Source organism: Sorex fumeus, unplaced genomic scaffold (assembly GCF_029834395.1).
Source record: "Sorex fumeus unplaced genomic scaffold, SorFum_2.1 ptg000081l, whole genome shotgun sequence".
Classification (NCBI taxonomy): domain Eukaryota; kingdom Metazoa; phylum Chordata; class Mammalia; order Eulipotyphla; family Soricidae; genus Sorex; species Sorex fumeus.
Window position 1 is genome coordinate 14381899 of NW_026606138.1, and position 22785 is coordinate 14404683.

General features: G+C 47.2%; 1 protein-coding gene across 1 annotated transcript in view; it reads left to right on the top strand.

The window, feature by feature from the left end:
- MYO1E (myosin IE) overlaps window positions 1-22785 on the top strand; it is a 190971-nt gene that overhangs the window by 79958 nt on the left and 88228 nt on the right. Inside the window, exons 3-4 of the mRNA XM_056130676.1 lie at window positions 7934-8023; window positions 11578-11672. Of these exons, the coding sequence (XP_055986651.1) occupies window positions 7934-8023; window positions 11578-11672 (185 nt within the window). The remainder of the gene's footprint in view (window positions 1-7933; window positions 8024-11577; window positions 11673-22785) is intronic.

Below are 22785 nucleotides of genomic sequence, written 5' to 3' on the forward strand. Positions count from 1 at the left end.
AGCCAGGAGTAATTCCTAAGCATTGCCAGGTATGCCTCACCCCTGCCAGAAAAAAAAAAAAAAGATTGCCTTATTCAGAAAGGAGAGAGAGAGAGAAAGAAAGGAAGGAGGAAAGAAAATTCCATTTTGCCAGTTTTTCTGCTTGTGTTTACTAAAGGAAATCTGAGACGTGAAGATCAACTATTGGAAATGCCTGACATTCCTGAGTTGCTCTTTATGTTTCCATTTTAGCGTGCCAGATGCCACTTTTATGGGGCTTTTAAAAATTCAGAATAGAAATTTGATTGAAATGTGTTGCCTTCTTTATAAGCAGAGAGAGCTGTGAGATTTACCTCAGTTAGTACATGGGGTATAAGTTTGGGGTGCTGCTATGGGCAGACCTTCTACTGAGACCATTGGTGTTCCATATGCCAAGACTTACGTGACCTCTCTCGAGCAAGCGGGACCGGAAATGACGATGTTGGGGGCTGCGGAACTGATTGACCGTTTGATGCCATCCTTGTATCCTGCATTTTAGATCCTAGCCCCGAAACGCTAGGGAAGCAGTGGTTCACATCCCCGTCTGCTGGTTTTTTCCAAGGCACTTTTTTTTTTAAATTTTTATTAGTGAAACACCATGAGGTACAGTTGTAGACATACAAATTTTTCATGTGCTTGGGTTTCTGTTACACAATGATCAAGTACCTATCCCTCCACCAGTGCCCATTCTCCACCTCCAATGCACCCAGTATCCCTCCTGCCCCCCCATCTCCCCCATCCCACCCCATCCCTGTGGCAGGGCATTCCCTTTTGTTTTCTCTCTCCTTTTTCCACGGCACATTTTAGCTGTAAGTTCTGTGCCTGCACAGCAGCCCCTCAGCCCCCACCATCATTGCTCACAGAGGCATTCAGTGCTCCGGGCAAAGACCTGGCCACCAAATTAGTAACATTATCCCAAGGCCCTTGGGAAGTTCTGAGCAGTACTACTCAATTCCTTATATGCTACCGGAGCTTTTTCTAAATGCCTATAAATATTGACAAAATAAATCCCTTGAACCTCTTTTCACCTCCCACGTGCACAGGGGGATTTGTTTTCTAGGTTCTAATGACACCTTGCTCCAGAGGGGCAGTCAGCCTGCCACCTGCACACAAACTCTCTCACCGCCCATTCGGCACAGAGGTTTTAGCCAGACACAGTCAGGCTCCTCCTAGACTCCCTTCCCATGGCCGCTTTCTGCCACTACAGATCGCAGAGTTGAGCAGGTGTGATACGTCACATGATCCGCAGTCTGAAATAACTACTTTCTGGCCCTGTTCAGGGAAAAAAAAAAAAAAAAAAACGAAAGCTGACTCCTGTTCTGGATACTTTGCAGCACTTCTTTGAATTAGAATATACGAAAGCAGTGTGTTCAGCTTTTCTCTTACTGGTTGAAACCAAAGTATGGGGCCTGGAGAGATAAAACAGCAGGCGGGGTGCTTGCCTTGCACACAGCCCATCTGGCTGGATCCCCGGTACCTCATAGGCTTCCCTGAGCACCACCAGGGGTGATTCACTGAGCACAGAGCCAGGAGGAAGCTTTGAGCACCATCAGGTGTGGCCCCCAAACAAAACAAAAATCAAAGTGTGCTGACTTTATCTGAGCTTATTAATAAACCAAACCATTTAAATCCTTTTTACAGATGAGGCTTCTAGACTGTGGGAGTCACCAGATGACCAGCGAGGATAAGGGGGCAGGGTGTGAGCTGAAGCTCCAGCCACTGAGGGGGCCGGTGACCTTCATCTGTTTCATGATCCCGTGCCTGGCCTTCCTCTCCCGCATGCAGGAAATCTCTTGCATGTGATTCTTGTAGAGGTAAATGAAATGACAGTTGCAGCAAATTCACTGTCTGCCTTCCATTTAGAATCATACATCAGGGCTAATGTGTAAGCTCCCACATTTCTGAATTAAGCTCCAGAAATTCCATTGTAGAGTTGCTTATTAGAAATTCAAATGCATTTGACTCAAGAAGCTGCTTCTAATGGAGGCTTGGTTTATTGACAAGCCCATAAAAGGCCAGTTTCCCTGGAATGTGGCAAAACAGATTATTTATTGGAATGTTCTTGGAATGTGGGCTGTTTGTTACAGTATTTACATAACAAAATGGTTCTTGATAAGCCAGTAAGAAAAGATGCCAACAAAAGGTCATCAGCCTCTGGTCCCTGGCCCACCGAAATTGCTTCCCCCTCAAAGATAATTTATTTCTTTTTTAAATTTTATTTGTATAAAGTAGTTCACAATATTTGATTACATTTAATATTTGAACACCAATCCCACCACCATTACACCTTCCCACCATCATTTAAAGATGATTTATTTCTAAGATGCCAGAAACCTCTGAAGGACAGGAAGATCTTTTTGAAAGATCTTTTTATAAATATATTGGAAGCATGAAATTTTCTCCAAACCTGTCAGCAATATATGTCCCTTTATCATGGTTTACGAAAGGCAGACAGGCCAAGACAGGAACACACCAGGAAGTTCGCCGGAAGACTTAGGTCCTGTGAACCTCTTGGTGTGTTCACTGGGATTCCTCCCACTATGGAGCATCTGGACATCTGTGCTTTCTTGTTCACTGTACAGAAACCCCATCAGCTTGCATTGTGTAGTTCTTAAGTGTCCCGCGTACACAGAGTATGGTAGTAAGTATTAAGTATTTGTTGCAAATGTGTGGTCTAGCACTACTTCTCCAATTCAGACAGCAGGATTCTTAAGTGACTCACGTTGAGGGGGCTGATGCTGAGCCTTTGAATCAGTGACTGACAGACCACGGGTCCTTCTGAGGAAGTGAGTGAGCTGCCCACTAATGACTCTGTGTTGCGGTGAACCCTGCCTAGTCAGCAAAGAAGGCCAGGCCTGGGCGCACGTTCCACCGGGCATGGGGAGGAAGCTTAATGGCTGTGGAAATAATCCCAAGGTCTGCACAAAATCTTAGCATCTGATAAGTGATAAAAGCTGCCTTAATCAGTTCAGTGCTAGGGGAAAGTTATGATGATAGAGTAGCATTATTTTAAATGCCTTTCCTCCGCCTGGCCTGCCCCTAGACTTAATAGTCAAAGCAAGAAGAGATTCGATTTCGCATTAAGTTATATGAAATCGCTCATTTCGCAGCACACTGTCTTGTATTGAAGGTTCAGCATTTGGAGTAATCAATTGCTAATGCTTTCAGGGCAGAAGCACTTTTGTGGTGGGGATTTCACATTAGAAATAGAACTTTACTCAGCCAGTGCTCATGGAGCCCACCAGTGGCAGCCCCCCACTTCTCTCCTCCGCGCTCATATCCGCTCTCCTGAATTTTTTCTGCCACACTCTTTATGATTTACAAGGTAGATTGGTGTGTGTGTATGTGTGTGTGTTGCGGGGGGAGGGGTCAGTTAGCCTTGGTGACCTCTTGACTAATGGAAATAGTTTGCTTTGCAGAGCACATGACACTTGTTTCATCCAACTTACTCCCAGCTTGTTTTAACTGAAAGATCACTCTCCAGCGTGTTTGGCATTTTCAGCGTCAGAATGAGGAGCCGAGACTCTGGTCAGGCCCACCAGCATGTGTGGTGCTGGCACGTGTGGGCGTGGCCATGTGCTGCAGGAGGCTCCGTGCAGTAAGAGGTGCCCAGGTCTGCAGCTGGCCTGGGGCTCAGCTCCACTCTCTCCCTCTGCCATATATGGCCCTCCCTACGCACCTCAGGGACAAACCCAGACAAGGTCAGTGTGGAGAGTGGTGGGGTCAGGGACTTTGCTGGCAATGAAAAATTAACTTTTAAGTAGAACACTTAGCTTTACCTAATAAAATCTAAATGGTCTTATAGTAAGACCTAAGTGTCTTATTATTAAGACACACTTAATTCAGAAGCTGCCTCGCCATCACATTTTATTTAAAAAGAAAAAAATACCTTAATTCCAATAAAGGACAAAGAAATAAATCTATGAATAAAGGATAAACTTGACTTTGAATCAGGTGTGTCCCATACACAGTTCAGGACATGAACTTAGCTTTTTCTCCTTGCTCTACACCAGTGAAAGGTCTGAGTGTCATCAGCAAGCCTTGGCCTCGGGTTCATTACGGGTCTGCTGGCGCTTTTCTGTCTATTATATTCGATGGCTTTTTCTTGTGTGTGTGAAGGGGACATCATAACCTTGTATCTCGGTACATTTTGAAAATGAATGTTGGGCCACGCCTTTGTGGCCAGATGTTCTGTGCTCCAGCGAGACAAAGATCAGAACAGCTTCCCCATAGGCACACCTGAATTATGTAAGAAGAAGTGGGAGTGAGTGTTTTGGTGGAGAAGTGACCTGGCCCTCCGGGGACCTAGGCTCAGAGAAGTAGCTGGTCTCTGTCATCCCAGCCTGGTGGGTTATACAGACACTTGTATAAGCAGTTAGACCAAACGCATCTCTAAAATAACTTCAGTGGTTATTCCACTTATTTCTCTCACTGTAATTTTCCACTGTAGTTTAGCTACATTTATAGCTATTTAACAAAGACACAGGCTGTGTTACCTATTTCAAATCAAATTTTATTTTTCAGAAATCCTCCCAGATACCAGTGCCTTTGTGAACCCTTTCCAGGAAATTGTGGGACTAGGAAATGATTTTCCCTTTTCGGATCAACTCCAGAGTGCTTGGTTCAGGACTGACCTAGAATAGTTTTCTATTCTAAGATAATCTTGAAGAATTTCTTCTGTTTCCTACCAAAATTCATTGTCAGCTTACTAAAAAGAAAGACTAAGAAGCGGTGTCAGAGATGCTTTGGCTCATGTCCTCAAGCACCTACTTATTTTTCCTGTGCAGTGACAGTTTGTCTAGGCTAAGTGACATTAGCAGCAGTTCCTTACAAAAGGAAACAATACTCTCTTTTATGGAAAGCTCTTAACTGGCCAGAGTTTGATTTTCCTGAGTTGAATCTAGGCGCAGACAACCTTCTCATCTAAAATGTAGTGACCAAAGCAATTTAAAATTAAGTTCGCCATAAGAATCCCTTACAGAGGGCTAAAGAGATAATACAGGGTATTATCAGATCGTACAGGCCGTTTGCCTTGCAGGCAGCTGCCCAGGGTCTGTCCCTAGCATCAAATATGGTGCCCTGAGCACCACCAGAAGTGATCCTTAAATGCAGAGTTAGGAGAAATCCCTGAGCACTACCAGGTGTGTGGCCCAAAATCAGAAAAGAATCACTGTATTAGTTGATTAGGAAAATCAGAATAAGAATAAAATTCATTTGTTGAGTTTGATTTGGTCCCTAACGTAGAGGAAGGAGACTGTTAAAATCAGTGAAGGGAGGCCAGAGCTGAGGTACAGCAGTTAAGGCATTTGCCTTGCATGCGGCTGACCCAGGTTCAATCTCTGGCATCCCATATATCCTGCGATCACCATCAGTAGTAATTCCTGAAAGCAGAGCCAGGAGTAACCCCTGAGCACTGCCGAGTGTGCTCCAAACCTCCCACTCCCCCTTCCCCCCCAAAAATTATTAATTGATTTTTTGAAATAGATTTTGAAGATGAGAGTTTTGTTTTCTGCAGGAATCACTATCAAAGTTAGAAGAGACCAACTCCTTTCACCCTGTATTAGATTCTTTGGAGGGGCAGAGTTTGATTTTGTGGCCACACCCAGATGTGCTCAGGGGCTCGTCCTGGCTCTGTGTCAGGGATCACGCCTGGTGGGGCTCAGGGGCTCACACACGCCAGTGTGGTGCTGAGGAGCCTATCTGGGTTGCCACATGCCAGACATGATGCCTTCGCCCCGTTCTCTCTCCAGCCCGTGCATGCATCCTTATGCTGCCAGTTTACAAACACCAGATAAAATACATATTACCATGAATTTCAGATAATAAATAACTTTGTAGTATAACTGTGTCCCAAATATAATGAGCAATACTTAATCTGGGATATGTAGGAAATAGATAGGTAATAGATACCCCAAAAAATTGCTTGCTTTAGTATAAAGGCATGTACTGAAACATGGGCTGGAGTGATAGCACAGCGGGTAGGGCATTTTTGCCTTGTAAGTGACCAACATAGTCGACCCGAGTTCAATTCCTCTGCCCCTCTCGGAGAGCCTGGCTAGCTACCGGGAGTATCTCGCCCGCACGGCAAAACCTGGCAAGCTACCTGTGATGTATTTGATATGCCAAACACAGTAACAAGTCTCACAGTGTTACTGGGCCCGCTCGAGCAAATCGATGAACAACGAGAGGACAGTGACAGTGACTGAAACATGTCTGACTTCCAGCTTGGTGAGCTGCCGGAGTTGTACTTGCTTTCCTTGCCTTATCTCGTGCCTCTGTGGCTCCTTCCCCGGCACTGCTCATTAGGCAGCATTGTCTTTGCTGGTCTTCACCTGCCCCAGGTAGTGGGAAGGGGAGAAATCTGATCTGCCCCCTCTGTTCTGTTTAACACCCAGATCCTAATAAAATCATAGATGTTCCCTTAAGGAAATCTCTTATCTATAAACATTTTTAAATCATAGACAAAAGAAACCCCTCCCCCATTTCCTCCCCTCCCCTCATCTCTCTCTCCCCCCTCCCCCTCTTTCCCCCTCCCTCTCCCTCCCTCCCTCTCCCCCCTCTCATTTTTACCTTTTCCCTTCTTATATTGGAGCAGAGGGTTTTCTGTGATTTTTTTTTTAAATTTTCATTCCAATTTAGGCACTATGATTTACAGTACTGCGAATGGTAGGGTTTCGTGCAGAGAAACTGCTGTGTGCCCAACATCCAAAAGACTAGCAGGTTGTAGGCTCTCAGTTCAAACTAATTGGTTGTTGAAAGAATAAACAAAAAAATTTTGGAGGTGGGTGACTACTCCCAGTAGTGCTCAGGGCTTACTCCTGGCTCTGCATTCAGGAATCACTCCTAGTGGGGTTTGGAGAACCATATATGGTGCCCGGGATCAAACCCAGGTTGGCTGCATGCAAGGCAAACGCTCTACCCACTATACTGTTGCTCCAGCCCATAAAATGTTTTTTTTTGGACACGTGAGCACAGTTTGTTCTGAGAGACCTTCCCACATCCCCTGTACAGAGTAATGCCTGCTTCCTCAGAGTCTGAAGTGGGCTTTGTCATTCCCCCTCTGAATGATCATGTGGATACAACTCAGTTCCCCTGCTCCTCTAGAGAGCGGGACTGTCCCGGGCTAGATTCTGTAAGGGCTGCCACACATGTTCCGCCCTCAGGAGTGCTGCGCTCCACCCTGGCACCACTTGGCCCTCTGACACTACTGAGAATAGCCCCTGAGCACCACCAGGTGTGGCCCAGCGTAAACCAGTCCAAAGCAGGAATGTTCACTATTACTCTGTACCTCTCTGTTAAATGTGTAAATGAATACATTTTTAGTAGACATAAGAAATATGAACATTCCAAGGGAAAAAATAGTATCATTGGGGCCAGAGTGATAGTACAGCAGGTAAGGAAATTGTTTTGCCCACATGGCCAGCCTGGGTTGGATCTCCAGCACCCCATGTGGCCCCTGAACCTGCTAGGAGGGACACCCCTGGGCGCAGAACCAGGAGTCAGCCTGGAACTCACCTGGGTGTGCCCTGCCCCTCCCCCTCCCCCCAAATAATATTTTATCTGTGAAGATGAATGAAACTGTTCTTCTCAATCCCTGGTTATTTCTGTCGTGTTTTGTTCTGTCTGCTTACTCATGAATGTAACTGGTTTTGAAAGAATGTGATTTAATTCATTTAAAATAAAGGCTTTTTTTTCCCTATGGCACCTTAGTAATTAAGCTCATTTCTTTTCCCAGAGAGGACCAGAACCGGAGCTAGTTGGTAATTGCTTTTGTCTTTACTTGTAATCTTTTTGAAAACAAGTTTGTGAGCTTTTGTTTGGATAACCATTATGAATTCTTGATAACATCTGGCTGCTTCATTTGAATGTTTAGCTACAAAGATTAATGATGGCCCTTAACTGAATATAAATTCAGACATATATAGGATCCGTATTAATCTCAATCAACCCTTTCAAGCAGATGCCTTATTTTGGGGAAAAGGAAATTGAAATGTACCAAGGAGCGGTAAGTCACATGCCTCATAAATCTCTGGTGTTTCGGGCTTTTACAGTGCATGGCAAGTTTTTCTTGAGGTTTGCAATCAGCTGCATTTTCATATTGTGAATTATTTATCAGGGAAGCCGAAGAAGGTGACATTGTGTAGTTTTTAAGGATGTGCTGCTCAAAACAACTTAGGGCCATCTCATATATAAAATTGCTTCAGAGACCAGAGAGACATTGCCTTATACCTGGCATCCTGGGTTGAATCCCCAGCACCCTATAGGGACTCCCAAGACCCCCAGGATTGATCCCTGAGCACAGAGCTAGGAGTAAGCCCTGAGAACCCCCAGTGTGCTCAAGCCACCCCTCTCCCCGAAAAAAAACTTCAGCTTTAATGGGAACTATGGCCTGCAGTGTGTGTGTGTGTGTGTGTGTGTGTGTGTGAGAGAGAGAGAGATATGGGGGGGCGGCTCCTCTCTTTTCATTGGTTGCACAAAATTCTCAGCACTAAAAACATCAGTAATGGAAAAAATAAAATGACATAGAGTGGGCACCATTCTCTCTGAATCAGAACATTAAGAGAGCAGGGTCTGCGTGGAGCATGAAAAAATAAAGGTTTCAGAACATCACTCATTAAAGTATCCTGGAGCCTTTCGAGGCCAGCCCCCTCCCCAGAGGGGTGAAGAGCCTCTGAGCCAGAATCCAGCTGTGCCTTCCTCACATGGCTTTCCCCACCAGCCTCCCTGACAGAGTTGTCTTCTCACCTACCTCACAGTGGAAAGGCATGAGCTTTTGTTCCTTCAGAGCCTGGAAGGCACCAGGCGGAGCTGAGAGTCATCAGCGGTAGTGGAAGCAATTCACCCAGAGCAGGAGCAAGACCCATTGTGGCCACTGGGAGGACTTGAAGGGTGCAGCCTTATGGGAACCCCACCTGGAGGTGATCACTGACCTGCATCGACCTGTATGCCAATACAGTGGTGTTGCAGGCTTGGAAGCCATGCCCTGGACTCTGAAATCACTTTCTTTTTACTATGAACGCTGACAGTGTTGTCACATCGGGCTTGACCATGGCCCAGATGTGTGGGCCCTTTGCCACATGGAGGGAACAGACAGCCCTGGGGGTTGACTGCATATTGCTCAGCGGAATTCACAGATTCAAGACAAGTCAAGACTCAGGTGTGGAGTACTTGTTTGTGTTGAGGGGGCAACATCTGGTGGTGCTCAGGGCTTGCTCCTGGCTCTGCCTTCAGGGGTCACTCCTGGAAGGACTCAGGGGACCCTGTGTGGTGCTGGACATCGAGCCCTGGTCAGCTGCATGCGAGTCAAGCACCCTCCCTACTGTACAGCCTCCACCCCGGCTCAAAGCATTTTAACCTTCTGGCAGTTGAAGTTGGGTCTGGTTGGCCTCAGGAATCCTCAAGGCAGTCCCTGGGGGAGCTGCTGTGGTGTGCCTTTCAGAGGGGACAACACCGTACGGGGGACACTGGTGTGGAAACAGTCATAGCCCAAGCTCCAGGTTAGCCTCCTTCCTGCAGCAGCTCTGAGCCCTCACTGGGCAGTGGCTTGCCCTTGTTCCCCTCTCTCCACTCCCTTGCTTTGCAGCCTCTATTTCCGTCAATCCCTTATCCACTCCCCTGCGCTCGGGAAAGCCTTAGGAAGATTCCCACAGCTGTTCCCCAGCATCTGTTCCCTGAGTCCCTCTGAGGCTGAGGGCCGACCCGTCTTTGCTGCCTGTACAGTGTCACCCAGGCAGCAGCCCAGTTTCCCTCCCGAGCACTGACTGTGCCCTCACAGGAAAAGCCTGTCCTCCCATGCCATGGCGCTGTGGACCCCCAGAGCTCACAGCCAGCGGTGACACCTGGGTCAGACCCAGTTCTCTGTGGCCTTAGCTTCACAGCCCCCCTTTTCTGGTTTCTCTCCACCATTTGGGGAGATGCCGAGTGTGGGTAGTGTTAGAGCAAGGACGACTGGATAGGAGACCAGAGACCAGGGACCGCCACCCCCTGCTCTAGTGTCTTGGCTTGGTGGTCTTCCGTTCCAGACAGTTCTCTCTGTGGAGTTCTGCACCACACCAAGTATGTCTTGGCGCTTCTCTGGGAGCGTGGTGGAGAAATCGGCCAAGAAATTAAAGCAGGCAGAGCCCAGGGCGTTCTGGGGCGAGCTGTCAGGGTCGGGCCTCATGTAACGCAGCTTAACCCCCCGGAGAACCAAGCAGGGTGCTAGGATCTGAGTCCATTTTTTTCTTTTAATAACAGAGATGAAATGACTGGTCAGACCAGTTTCTCTCTTCAAAGAGTAGGACTTCCTGCCCTTTTCTGGAAGCAATTTTATTTTTCTTCATTTCCTGCTGGGACCTGGATCTACAGCGTGCCCAGGGCCAGCAGTAGGGAACATACGTGTTGTCCAGATGGGTTTCGAGTTCTACCCAGACCTGGTTTCCCATTGGCCTTGCATCTTGTGGGCCTGTTTGCCACATCACACAGCCGGAGCGTCCCCAGCGCACTGAGGTGGAGTGTTGTCAGCAGAGGCGTGTTACAGGGGGAGGACGTGAGCTCCATTTCGTGTCTGAAGGCTGAGTCATACCAAAGCCCGCAGAGAAGCCCGCAGAAGTCTCTCTGGCTCGGGGGCACACCTCAGGACCTAGGCCAGTTTCTGGATTCTTCTGTGATGCAAACTTTAGATATCAGTCTAGGCATGGGGACTTTCCCGTGGCGGGTTCTCTGTCAAGACGGAGGTGCGACTCAGCAGGAGAGCCCTGGCCTGACCTGTGTGAGACTGTGGGTTCAGGTCCCAGCACCCCAAGCACCAACCACCAAGAACCCACCAGCACCATGGTTGAAGAGAGAAAGGGGTGTGGTCCTAGCTGATCATGGTGTCTTTCTTTTTTTCTTTTTTTTTAACTTTAAGCACTGTGATTTACAGCTATTCACAACAGTTGTTTCAGGTATTCAGTATTCCCACCCCAGCCACAACACCCTTACCTCCACCAAAGTGCCCAGTTCCTGCCCCCCTCCCAGCCTGCTCCTTTTGCAAGCACTAATTACACTGTTTGTTACAACATTTATCTTGTTACGGTTTTGCTTAAGTCAGGGCCTCAGGATTTACTGAGATATGCAGTAAGAGTTGAGCCTTCTTTGTTATTGATTTCACTCTTTGAGCTTAGTGGGCTTCTGCTCAACTTACCATCGAACTTTCTTGTTTCTCCTGGTCTGTCAGCTGACTGTCAGCTCTGGGAAGTTTGGAGGTGCAGCTGTTAGCTTCAGGGGTTGGAGCTGGACAGTCTGCTGCGGGGGTCTCTCTGGCCTCTTTGACGTCAGTCCTGGAAATTCAACAACTCCGTGTTGAACAACAAGTGGGATAGGGAGGAAATCAAGGAAGAAATCTGAGGTCTGTCCTGAAGCTGACCAATTCTCTGGAGTGGTGGGAGCCGGAGGCGGGTGGGCAGAGCTCTGGGCCTCTGGTGGGGCAGGGGTTGCATCTGCGGCCATCCTGCCCCCACCCCAGAGGTCTCGGGCCTCCCTGGGGTCACTCAGCTGCTGGCTCTCCCGGTCACGGTTTCTGTTTCCTTGCTGTCCTAGGCACAGTATGAAAACCCACCACACATCTATGCTCTCGCAGATAACATGTACCGGAACATGATGATCGACAGAGAGAACCAGTGTGTCATCATCAGGTATGGGAGAGGGCCGGGCTGGGGGGGGCGGGGCAGAGAGTGCGAGCATGCAGTTCTGCCGAGGAACTGCCCACAGCAGCAGTGCTGCAGAGGGGCTCATGGGTTGGGGCAACAAGCTCAGGTCTGCTTCACCTCAGTGTATTTGCTACGCCAAAGCATCAGTGCTTTGCCCCCGCAGTGGGGTTGCCCTTCGTCCCTCTGGGCTTACGCACGAAGGCCTTAGGACCCATGGTCTCCCTGGGTCGTGTGCTCACCACTAAAACAAACTAAGTCTCGTGAAACCAGACAGCCTCTTCTGCCCATCAGCCACGCCATGGCTGTACCGTCAGAGCCCGAGAGCCTGGGCAGCCCTTTTCTCTAGAGTCCTCTCTTGTCTTGCTTGTTAATTTGGTAGTTGAGGTTTAAACTTTTTGAAGATGCTTTGCCATTTCCTTTAACTTTTCTGAAGTCATTACTAGTAAACATCAGTATTAAGCATCTCTCGCTCCGTTTCAAAATCCGTTAAACTTGAGGCCAGAGAAACAACAAAGGGCCCAAGGCACTGGCCTTGAGCACCACCCAGTTCAGTCCCCAAAACCGCCCGTGCCCATCCCCTCTCCCAACCCCTGCACCGCTGGGACTGACCCTTGAATGCAGAGCCAGGAGTAAACCCTGAGCATCACTGGGTATGACCCCAAAACAAAACCAGAATCCACTTAACCTGACCCAGCTGAGTCTTTGCTGAATTTCACAGTTTTGTTTAGTGTTACATTTTTAAACCTATGAAACATATGGTACCCAAATGCCCATCACTTGGAACTTAGCAGTTGGTTAACGCTTGATCATATTTCGGGGCTGGAGCAATAGTACTATGGGTAGGGCACTTGCCTTATATGCAGATGACCCGGCTCATTCCCCGGCACCCTGCATGGTCTCCTTAGCCTTGCTAGGAGTGATCCCTGAGTGCACAGCTAGGAGTAACCTCCGAGGACCTCCAGGTATTCTCGCCTGCCTCCCTCTTCCCCCCTTCACCCCCCCAAAAAATACACTTGGTCATATCTTCATCATTTTTAGTTCTTTTTTTTTCCATTAGAATCATCTTTGGTTAGCTTTGGGGGGGCCACACCTGGCTGTGCCCAAAATGTACTCCTAGCTCTGTGCTCAAGGATGACTCCTGGTGGGCTTAGGAGACCCTAAGAGGTACCAGGGAATCAAATCCAGCCACATGCAAGGCAAGTGGCTGAGCTGCTGTACTATTGATTTAGCCCCTCAGAAGCATTTTTGGAAAAGTAAGTTTTTCTGTATATCTACAAATATACACAAAAGTCGAAGGGTTGTGGAGTAGCCCTTGGGTCTCTGCCACCTTGTCACCACCTGACGTTTGTCAGTCTGGAGTCCAGTTCCTGTCTTACTAGGGCTCCCAGCCTGTCCCCACTTGATGTTTGCGACAAATTAGGGAGGGCCATGGCATTGGCCTGAAGCCCCAGGGATCTCCAGCAGCACCTCACGTGCTGTCAGTGTCTCCAGGGTGTGCAGCCCCTGGACACTGCAAGGACACACAGAAGGAGAGGAGAGCGCGGGGAAGCACTCCTTTTATTTGTCAGTAACTCAGAGCCCTGAAATCAGCCTTCTCCTGCAGCAGATGGGCATCCAGAGTGGGGCTGCGTTCACTCCCCACATGTGGCCCCTTTTTGCTCCAGAAATGCGACATAGACAAGCACCACTTTTCTTCTTGCCCTCTCTCTCTCTCTCTCTCTCTCTCTCTCTCTCTCTCTCTCCTTTTCCTTTTGTGCTTTATAGTTTGCAATACAGGTGCTAAGAGGTTGTGTTGTTTGTTCAGGACATTCAGTAATTTTATTGGGACAGTAAGGCAGGAGTAGCTTTTCAATTGGGTGGTCACTTTGGGGTGTGGATGTGACTGCTGAGGCTTCCAGAAGTGCAGGGACATGGGGGAGGTAGCCCATCCTCCCATCCTGACCCCAAGAAAGCCTGGAGATTTCAGTCACAAAACCCGCAAACCAGAATTTTCAGCAGATTATATCTTGGTGAGGTCTGTTCTGAGATGGTGGAGTCAGGCTGGGGGTGGAGCAGCAATTTTGGATTGTAGAAGCAAGCAGCTGCCAGGGGCTCTGCTTGGCCAGGCCCCAGGCTAACCCGCCCCCCTCCTATTTACCAAAGTCTGTTCAGCCATGCATAGGTCCAAGATTAACTACGGCTTTTGATCTCTTTTGAGATTTGTTTATGGGTCTCTGAAGCAAGACTGGTAGTAGAGTTTACATGGTAGTCCTGGAGTTGGTTCATGGGGGTGACTGCCAGTGCTTCCATGAGTATTGGGGTGTGGGGGGAGGTAGCCCATCCCAACTCCGAGAAAGCCTGGAGTGTCCAGTTACAAAACATGCAAACCAGAATTTTCAGCAGATTATATCTTGGTGAGATCCGTCTGAGACAGTGGAGTCAGGCTGGAGATATGGCGGCAATTTTGGTTTGTGGAAGCAAGTGACTGCCGGGGGCTCTGCTTGGGCGGGCCACCAGGCCAACCTGTCCTCCTCCGATTTACCCCAGTCTGTTCAACCATGTGCTGTACCACAACTTCTTGATTTATTCATCCATATTTTATTTTATTTATTTATTTTTTAAATTTTTATTAGTGAAACACCATGAGGTACAGTTGTAGACTTACAAATTTTTGTGCTTGGGTTTCGATTATACAATGATCAAATACCCATATTTTAAAGGGTTGCTATCCGAGATCTCTAAGCCACTCACACAACTGAAAATGAAAAAGTTCAATAACCCATCCACAAATGAGGCGAGGATGTGGACATCCCAAAGAAGACGAATGGATGGATGGCTAGCTGATGGATGAAAATGTGTTCTTGATCATTCACAATTAGGGAAATACAAATCAAAACAACATTGAGGTATCATCTCATGCCAATGTGAATAGCACATATCAAAGAGTCTGGCAATAGCCAGTGTAGACAGGATCGTGGTGAGAAGGAACCCTCATCCACTGTTGGTGGGAATATTGTCTGGTTCAATCTCTATGGAAAGCAATATGGGGGTCTCTCAAAAAAAAGCAGGGGGGGATATAATTACAACCCAGTTCAGCAGTACCACTTCTTGCACACTCAGCAGTGCACAGGCATTGCTCCCAGCAGAGTGCTTGATGGCCAGGGTGATCTGTGCCTAAGCCAGGCCGGACACAGAGAGCAGGATGTGGGGCCTGCAGGCAGCTCGTGAGGTGGCATGATGGGATCATGAGGGAAGACAGATGTCAGGCCAAGGACTGAGCATCCTCCAGAGGGCCTGAGCTGAAGAGAACGGAAGGAAGTTGAGAAGAGAAAGTGAATGTGGACTGAGGGCAGGGCCAGCAAAGAACCAGCAGGAGACACAGTGACCTGAACAGCCCCTCCCCTGCTCTACCCTAACCCCAAAGAGTGTGTTTTCAGACACCCATGTGTGATGCCTTGAAGTGTCAGAGACTCCTGTGCAGAGGGAGGGGCCTAGTAAAATCATCACTGTGTGTGCAAAGCGGAAGGAGAACCAGCACATCTTTGATTCATTCCCACCTGCTGTCACCAGCTGAGATCCTGGCAGAGTGAACGGAGGCATTTCTGAAAACTTTGCACACTGACCCCTTCAGAGACTTGGGGGGCCTTGAAGAAGGTTTCTGTGGCAGTTGTATTGCTGCCATGAAAGTGAGTTCTGGTTGCTTTGGGTATGCGTCAGCTCTTGCCACTCTAGACTGTTGTGAACTTTGACCGTGTTGCATTTGGGGATCGTTTCTGGATGTGTGGCCAAAGTTGCTGTGTTCGGGAGTCTTGGGCCTTCCCGCAGGCATCCCATATCTGCAGTCCCTGGGAAGATTGTAATTTGAACTGAAGGAATCTTGTAAGGACAAGTAGAGACAGATCGTTCGGAGAGGCATCCTTCACATTTGGTGGCAGGCTGAAATCGGGAATGTTCACAGAAAAAGAGCACAAATTTGTCCTTTCTGTTGAGTGTGAGTTTTTTGTCTCAATCCTGCAGGTGTTTGTTTCAATACCAAACCCTTCCGCATTGTCCATTCCCCTCCTCAGTACCACCCCCTGATTTTCCTCTCCTCCTCCAGTCTGCTTTTAGAAGAGGTATTTATTTTTTGGCACTGTGATTTACAGTACTATTGCTGAAAGGGTTTCATACGCGACATTTACCACCCTTAAGCACCACCTCCTCATGGTGGAACACCTCCCTCTGTCATTGTCATTGTCCTTCCCTGTCCTATCTCCCAGCCCTCCCAAGTGAATGTGTTCTACTGAGTACCAGTTATCATATTCTTTATTCTCATTCATTATTCCACCTTTATGTTTCTTTATATCCCACATAGAAGAGAGATCATCCTGTGTCTGTTCCTCTTCCTCTGCCTAACTTCACCAATACCTCAGCATGATACTCTCCAGGTCCCTCTATGTAGCAGTAAATTGCATGATTTTATCTTTTCTCACAGCTGAGTAGTATTCCATTGTGTAGCTATTCTATGGTTTCTTTATCCAGTCATCTGTTCTTGGACACTTAGGATTGTTCCCAGATTTGGGCTATTGTGGATCGTGCTGCAAGGGATATAGAGGTGAAAATGCCTTTTCTGCATTTTGTTTTGGCCCCTTGGGTTATATTCCAAGAAGTAGAGTTGCTGGTCAAACTCAATTCCTGGAATTTTTTTAACAGTGTCCATGTTGTCTTCTAGAAAAGTTGGATCAGCCAACATTCCCAGAGGATAAGAGTCCTTTCTCCCTGCATCCACACTAGCACTGGTTATTTTTGTTCGTTTTGATGTGTGCCAATCTCTGTGATGCTATGATTTGCAGGCATAAGGATGTCGAGTTTTTTGGTTTGGTTTTTTTTTTTTTTTAATTAGAGTCTTTCGTCTCTTTGATTCCTGCCTGGTGCTGACCCATCTCTTAAGGATTCTCTGTCTTTTCCTACAAAAGGTGTGTTTCGGAAACCTCTGATTAGCAGTCCTGAACTCCTTTCTGGGTTATTGTCCCACCCAGTCTTGTTCTTGGTGGGTTTTTTTTTTGTTGTTGTTTTTTTGGTATTTTTTTTGGTATTTTGGGTTTTGTTTTCTTTTTTTTTCTTTTTGATTTTGTGTGTGTGTGTGTGTGTGTGTGTGTGTCATACCCAGCGATGCTCAGGAGTTACACCTTACTCTGCACTCAATACTTACTCCTGGCGGTACTCAGGGACCATATGGAATGCTGGAATCGAACCCAGGTCGACCACATGCAAGGCAAGCGTCCTCCCTGCTGTGCTATTGATCCGCCCCATGTTCTTGTTTATTCTCCTAGGATTGCCCCTCTGGTTCCCTGCCATTCTGCCATGCTTGTCAAGAACCTAGCACCTACCAACCCTGACCAACCCAGGGGGGTCTTCACAAGGATTGGGGTGTGTGGCTTTCCTGCAGGTCAGATCTGTCTGCCTGTGTCTGTTGCACATCTTCCCTTCACCTGTGTGGGTGCTGAGTCCCTTTAGCATGGCTGCAGGTGGCTCACCTGTGTGGGCGCTGAGTCCGTTTCGCATGACTCCAGGTGGCTCACCTGTGTGGGTGCTGAGTCCCTTTGGTATGGTTCCAGGTGGAGCAGTCATAGTGATCACAGTACTCCTTTCTGAGAACTTGTTTTGTGTTTTGTCAACTTTCACTTAAAGCGCTCACAACATGGCAGTGAGGCTTCCAACCTGGATTGACAGATGCAGAGACCGAGTCCCAGAATTCATAGAATGCATGAAATAGCTCCAGTTAAGCAGGTGGCAAAGCCATGCTCCTAGCCAGGCCCGCCCAGCTCCACCATCTTTCCGTCACTTTCCCAGAAGCTTTGACCAAACAGCTGGCAGGCTTTCAGGTAAATAATTTGCCACCCTGGTCACTTAGAGCAGTGGAAAAATCCCTGAGGCTGACTTGCTGGTGGGCCCTTGATTCTACTTTTCCTAAAGTATGTAGGACCTTGAGCAATAGTACGCGGGTAGGGTGCTTACCTTGCAAACAGCTCACCCAGGTTCAATCTCTGGCACCCCCAGATGGCCCTCCAAGCTCACAAGGAGTGATCCCTGAGTGCAGAGCCAGGGGTCAGCAAGGAGCACTGTGTAAACTCACGCAAAGGGGGTGCAGCACACAGTGGCGGTGGCTCTGTCTCTCCCGCCGCCCCCGTTCGGTAGTTTCACCCTTCTCCCACCCGGGGAGGTCGATGGCGATGGTCAGGTGGGGAGGAAGGAAATGAGGGCCAGGCTGGTTGGTATTAGTAGCAGTTTATTTCATTCCTCTCTCCATCTACGCCAGTCTCTCTTGTCTGTCTCTGCTTCTGTCTCTGCTCTTGTCTCTCCCCTGTCTCTGCTCCCCATGCCCAATCTACAGTCTCATTATATCTCTCTCCAAGAGGAATTGGGGAAACAATTACACATAGGTGTGGTCACAATCAATAGGGGTAGAAATCTTAGCCTCAGGGAAGGCCGCTCCTAGGACAGATCCTTTCTCAGCAGGAGGACCCACCCTAGAGCAGAATCCCATGGATGTGCCTCTCCTCTCCTTGTCCGACAAGCATATAAGATATAATATAAATCATTTTGTATGGATACAGTAAGAAATATCTTAAACTTATAGAATTGCTCTCCTAGGGCCATCTCGATCTCAGACTACAGTGCTCAGGCCAGATAGTCTTTCCCACCCCTAGCAGGATCCTAGTCTCGTCATTACCTTTGGATCATGACAGCATTTGTCTATGATCAAACTCTTAACTTATAGTTAAGAATCGTGGCACTTTGGCCAGGCCCATTTCGCTGCCAGGGTAGCTCACCTCTTGCCCTGGATCCATTCAGTCCCTCGTCGGGACCCTGCTTTTGGGGTGTTGGGAACTAAGGGCAACTGAGGCTTAAGTTGAGAAAGCAGATGCCCGGGAGTGAATAATATTCAAAGCCAATCAAATCCTAAGTTACAAAGCATAATGTTAACGGTCTTCCTGTATCTATACAAAAAGGATATTACTTTAAGGTAAAATGTTCATAAGGCATAAGGAGAGGAGAAAGGCAATATTTCACTCATACATATAAAATCATAGATTTCTGGGAAACTGATCTTACAAATTAACAAAGTCTGATTAAAGGGAAAGCTGATTAACTGGGTGGGAAGGAGAGCATAGGGAAGACTGTTTACAGATAAACACAGAAGTGGAAGTGCTTCAGGAGCACTGTGATGGGTGTAACCAGATTGATGGGTGTAACCAGATTAATGGGTGTAACCAGATAAACCTAAGCTTCTTGTGGAAGGACAAAGCATTGTTACCCACAGAGTACTGGCCCAAAATCCAGAAGAAGAGAATAAAACGTCTAGCTAGGTAAACTTTCATCCTCTCAGTTCTCCTTACAGAGTTGGGGTCCATACCTTCAGGGAACGTGGAGCAAGTTACTAAGGAAGTGCAGGCAAGAGATGACCCTGAACTGTCCAGGAGTGTTTGAGAACATCTGCCATTGCATAGAAAGGGGTTTTGGAACTCATTGGCCCACAATGGAGGCATAGCTCATGCATTAGGCTCTTGTCCTGGACCCACGGGCTGGACAGAGGGAACATTGCACAGAACATTGCACAACCAGCCTTTTCTTGGTTGGCAATAGATGAGATTTGTGTCTGAGGAAATGATAGCTCCTTGCCCAGTTCACGCTTTACACATATGGTCAGGAATGACTTTGCCATTTACACATGCTCTTGCCATGTCTATTTGATGGTGTCTTTAATCTGTTTGTTAGCAGAATGTACTGTTTGGAGTCCTGACAAGGTCTGATTGATCTCTCCTTTCTCTCTGGTCTGGGAGCCCTGAGGGACAGCATAAATGCGTTGTCTCCCACCAATTTCTTGTCCAGATGCTGTACAAGGGAGTCTGTGAAGTAGAGAAGGCTGTCCACAGCAAGTGGCTCCCCGGCTGAACTCTTGCTATGTACATGTGAGGCCCTGGATTCAATTCCCAGCACCGTGAAAAAACAAACGAGAAATTGTGGAGAAGGCTATCTTGTTGGTGGTTGGTTAGTCTGGCTTGGGGGCCACCCCCGGCAGTGCTCAGGGCCCACCCACCTCTGGCTCTGCACTCAGGGATCCCTCCTAGTGGGACTTAAGGACTAAATGGGATGCTGGGGATTGAACTGGGGTCAGCCGCATGCAAGGTCAGCACCCTGCCTGCTGTGTGCTCCAGCCCCAATGAGGCGGTCTTGAACTCTCTTGGATGTCTTCCTCACACTCCATCATATCTTGTCCTGTGATCACAGGTAGGTGGCTTGCTCCTTGTCAGTTCTAACTGCGTAAGTGTGTTTGGTGGAAATCTCACCAACAAGGGTGTGGATCAGAATATTCAGGAGTAGCTGAGAATTTTGGTGATTTTGGTCATAGTTATGGAGATTGTTTAGGAAACATCATTGATCTTAATGACTTACCTAACCCATGTGAGACTTTTTAATACACACCCTCAGCTAAAGCAGTGTAGGGCCACTTCCTTTACTTTTTTCACCAAAGAAAATAAGGGTTTACATAACGAACATGTGACAATTACTGCTACTTTTCTTTTTCTTATCTGCTTGTTTTTGTTTCTTGGGCCACATGCAGCAGTGTTCAGAGCTTACTCCTGGTTCTGCAAACAGGGATCACCCCTGCGAGGCTCAGAGCCCATGTGTGTTGGTGGGGTGTGAACCCAAGTTGACCAGTGGCAAGCTGACGTCTGCCTGCTCTCTGTCCCCTAGTACTAGATCTATTCAAATAAATCTCTTCTGCAGCTGACATTCTTTCTCAGCAACCAGCTTTCATTCTCTCCTATGAAAACTTTCATGCTTCCTTTATAACTTTAGAATTTGAGAAATGAGAACTGGAGAGAAAGCAGAGCAGGTAAGGCATTTGTCTTGCCCGCGGTCAACTGGTGTTGAAGCCCTGGCACCCAATAGGGTGCTCTGAGCATTGCCAGAAGGGGTCCCTGAAGCCAGTTGGGTGTGCCCCTCTGTCCTTCCCCCCAAAAAACCCATAAGTATTCTATTTCTTTCTCCTTTATCCTCATATTTGTAAAGTTTCTTACAGACTTTTAAAATTAATTTATTTGAAGTAATTTCCAATAGAGAAAAATAGCCTGAATGACGAAAGGAAATCCTGTATCTTCTTCAACTTTTTCCCCTGACATTCTGCCCCGTCTATGTGCTCCCTTTTCCTCCCTTTCATCACCCCCATTACCCACAGAGACACCAACTTATTTCTGTATCCGTGTGTGTACCGATACCTTGTATACCTTATAGCCAACAATTTACATTGATACCTTTTATACTAATCCAGCCTCTCAGGGATCTTTTCATAGTTACTAATAATTTTTCTGGTAGTCTGGTTTTACATGATTTTCAACATAGTTTCTTGCTCAGTCTGCTCACTTAAATGCTTGATTTAATCCACGCCCCCAGCCCCCAGCCAGTTCCACCATCCACAGCTCATGTACTTGTCCCTGTGGCTCTGCATCATGGCCCGCAACAGCCACTGTCCCAGTATAAGTGGTTCTATGAATGTCCTTTACTGCTCTGTGTCCCGCTGTCTGGTTCGTGCCACAGATGGTTTCCCAGGCGTGTCCTGGTGGCTTCTCTTTACTGATAAGATAAGCCTCCTGCTGATTGGGAACCTAACAAATCATCCTTGTTCCTTTCATGCTCCACTATATCCGGACCTTTCAGGTTACCACAGACAGACCTGAGTCCACTCTCCCTTCTCCTCGGCACCTCCACTCACTGCCCTTCACCCACCATCCCTGAGACCCGTCTCCTGCCAAACAACTCTCCACCTACCTGCTCACTTCCCAGCTATTTGCTATTCACTGTGGAGAGATGCATGGGCTTCATCTAAAGTCACGCGTGCGCGCACACACACACACACACACACACACACACGGGTCCCATATTTGCCTGGGTTTCTGCTTCTGTCAAGACATGGGGGTCTGGAGCAATAGCACAGTGAGTAGGGCATTTGCCTTGCACACAGCTGACCCGGCTTCAATTCCCATCATATCATATGGTCCCCTGAGTAATTCCTGAGTGCAGAGCCAGGAGTAACCCCTGTGCATTGCCGAGTGTGACCCAAAAAGGAAAAAAACAAAAAAGACATGGGTTTGCTCTGTGCTATTGATGATTTCTAATCTCTGTCTTAAAGAAAACAGGCTTCATCCTAGCCTGAGCACTTGAACACAGAAAGGATAGAAAAGGAACCCAAAAGAAAAGAAGTAAAACCATTGCTCTTTTGTCAATGGCATGTTAATATACAGAGAAAATCCTGCTGATGCCACCAAGAGAATACTAGATCAGTGAATGAAGTGGAAGAATGAAATTATTAGACTAGCCGTTTTTACATAAAGCAACTATAGATTCAAAACAATTCCTAGGACAGTTTTTAAGAAAGTGGAATGAACAATCGTAAAGTTTGTGTGAAACCATGAAAGGCCCCAAATAACCAAAGTAGTTCTGAACGTGATATCCGGAGGCATCATGCTTCCTGACATAAACTGTATTACAGGAGAGGCCAGAGATAGCACAGCAGACGGGGCCCTTGCCTAGCACAGGCTGACCCAAATCTGATCCCTGGCACCCATAAGGTCCCCTGAGCCCTGCCAGGAATAAGCTCTGAGCATAGCCAGTGTGGCCCCAAAGCCCCCAGATTAATGCAAAAATGGATTAAAGACTTGAATATTAGATACCAAACCATAAAATACAAAGGAGAAAATGTAGGACCTCAACGGCAGAGATATGCTTGAAAACTCAACTACAGTGGCAAGGGAAAGAAAAGTTACGATAAACAAATGGGATTTCATGAAATTAAAGGGCTTTTGCACAACAAAGGAAACCACCTCTAAAGCAAAAAGGCATCCTAACAATTAAGAGAAGATATTTCTAGATCCTACATCCAACAAGGAGCTAGTCAGTATTCAAAATATGCAAATAATTCCTAGAACTCAACAACAAAAAAGGAAGCAACGCAATAAAATAGTGGGTAAAAGACTTCTCCAAAGACATAAAGCTGGCCATAGGCACATGAAAATGTTCAGCATCACTTATTATATCACTTCTGATCGAGGAACGTGGCCCATATCACTAAGACTAA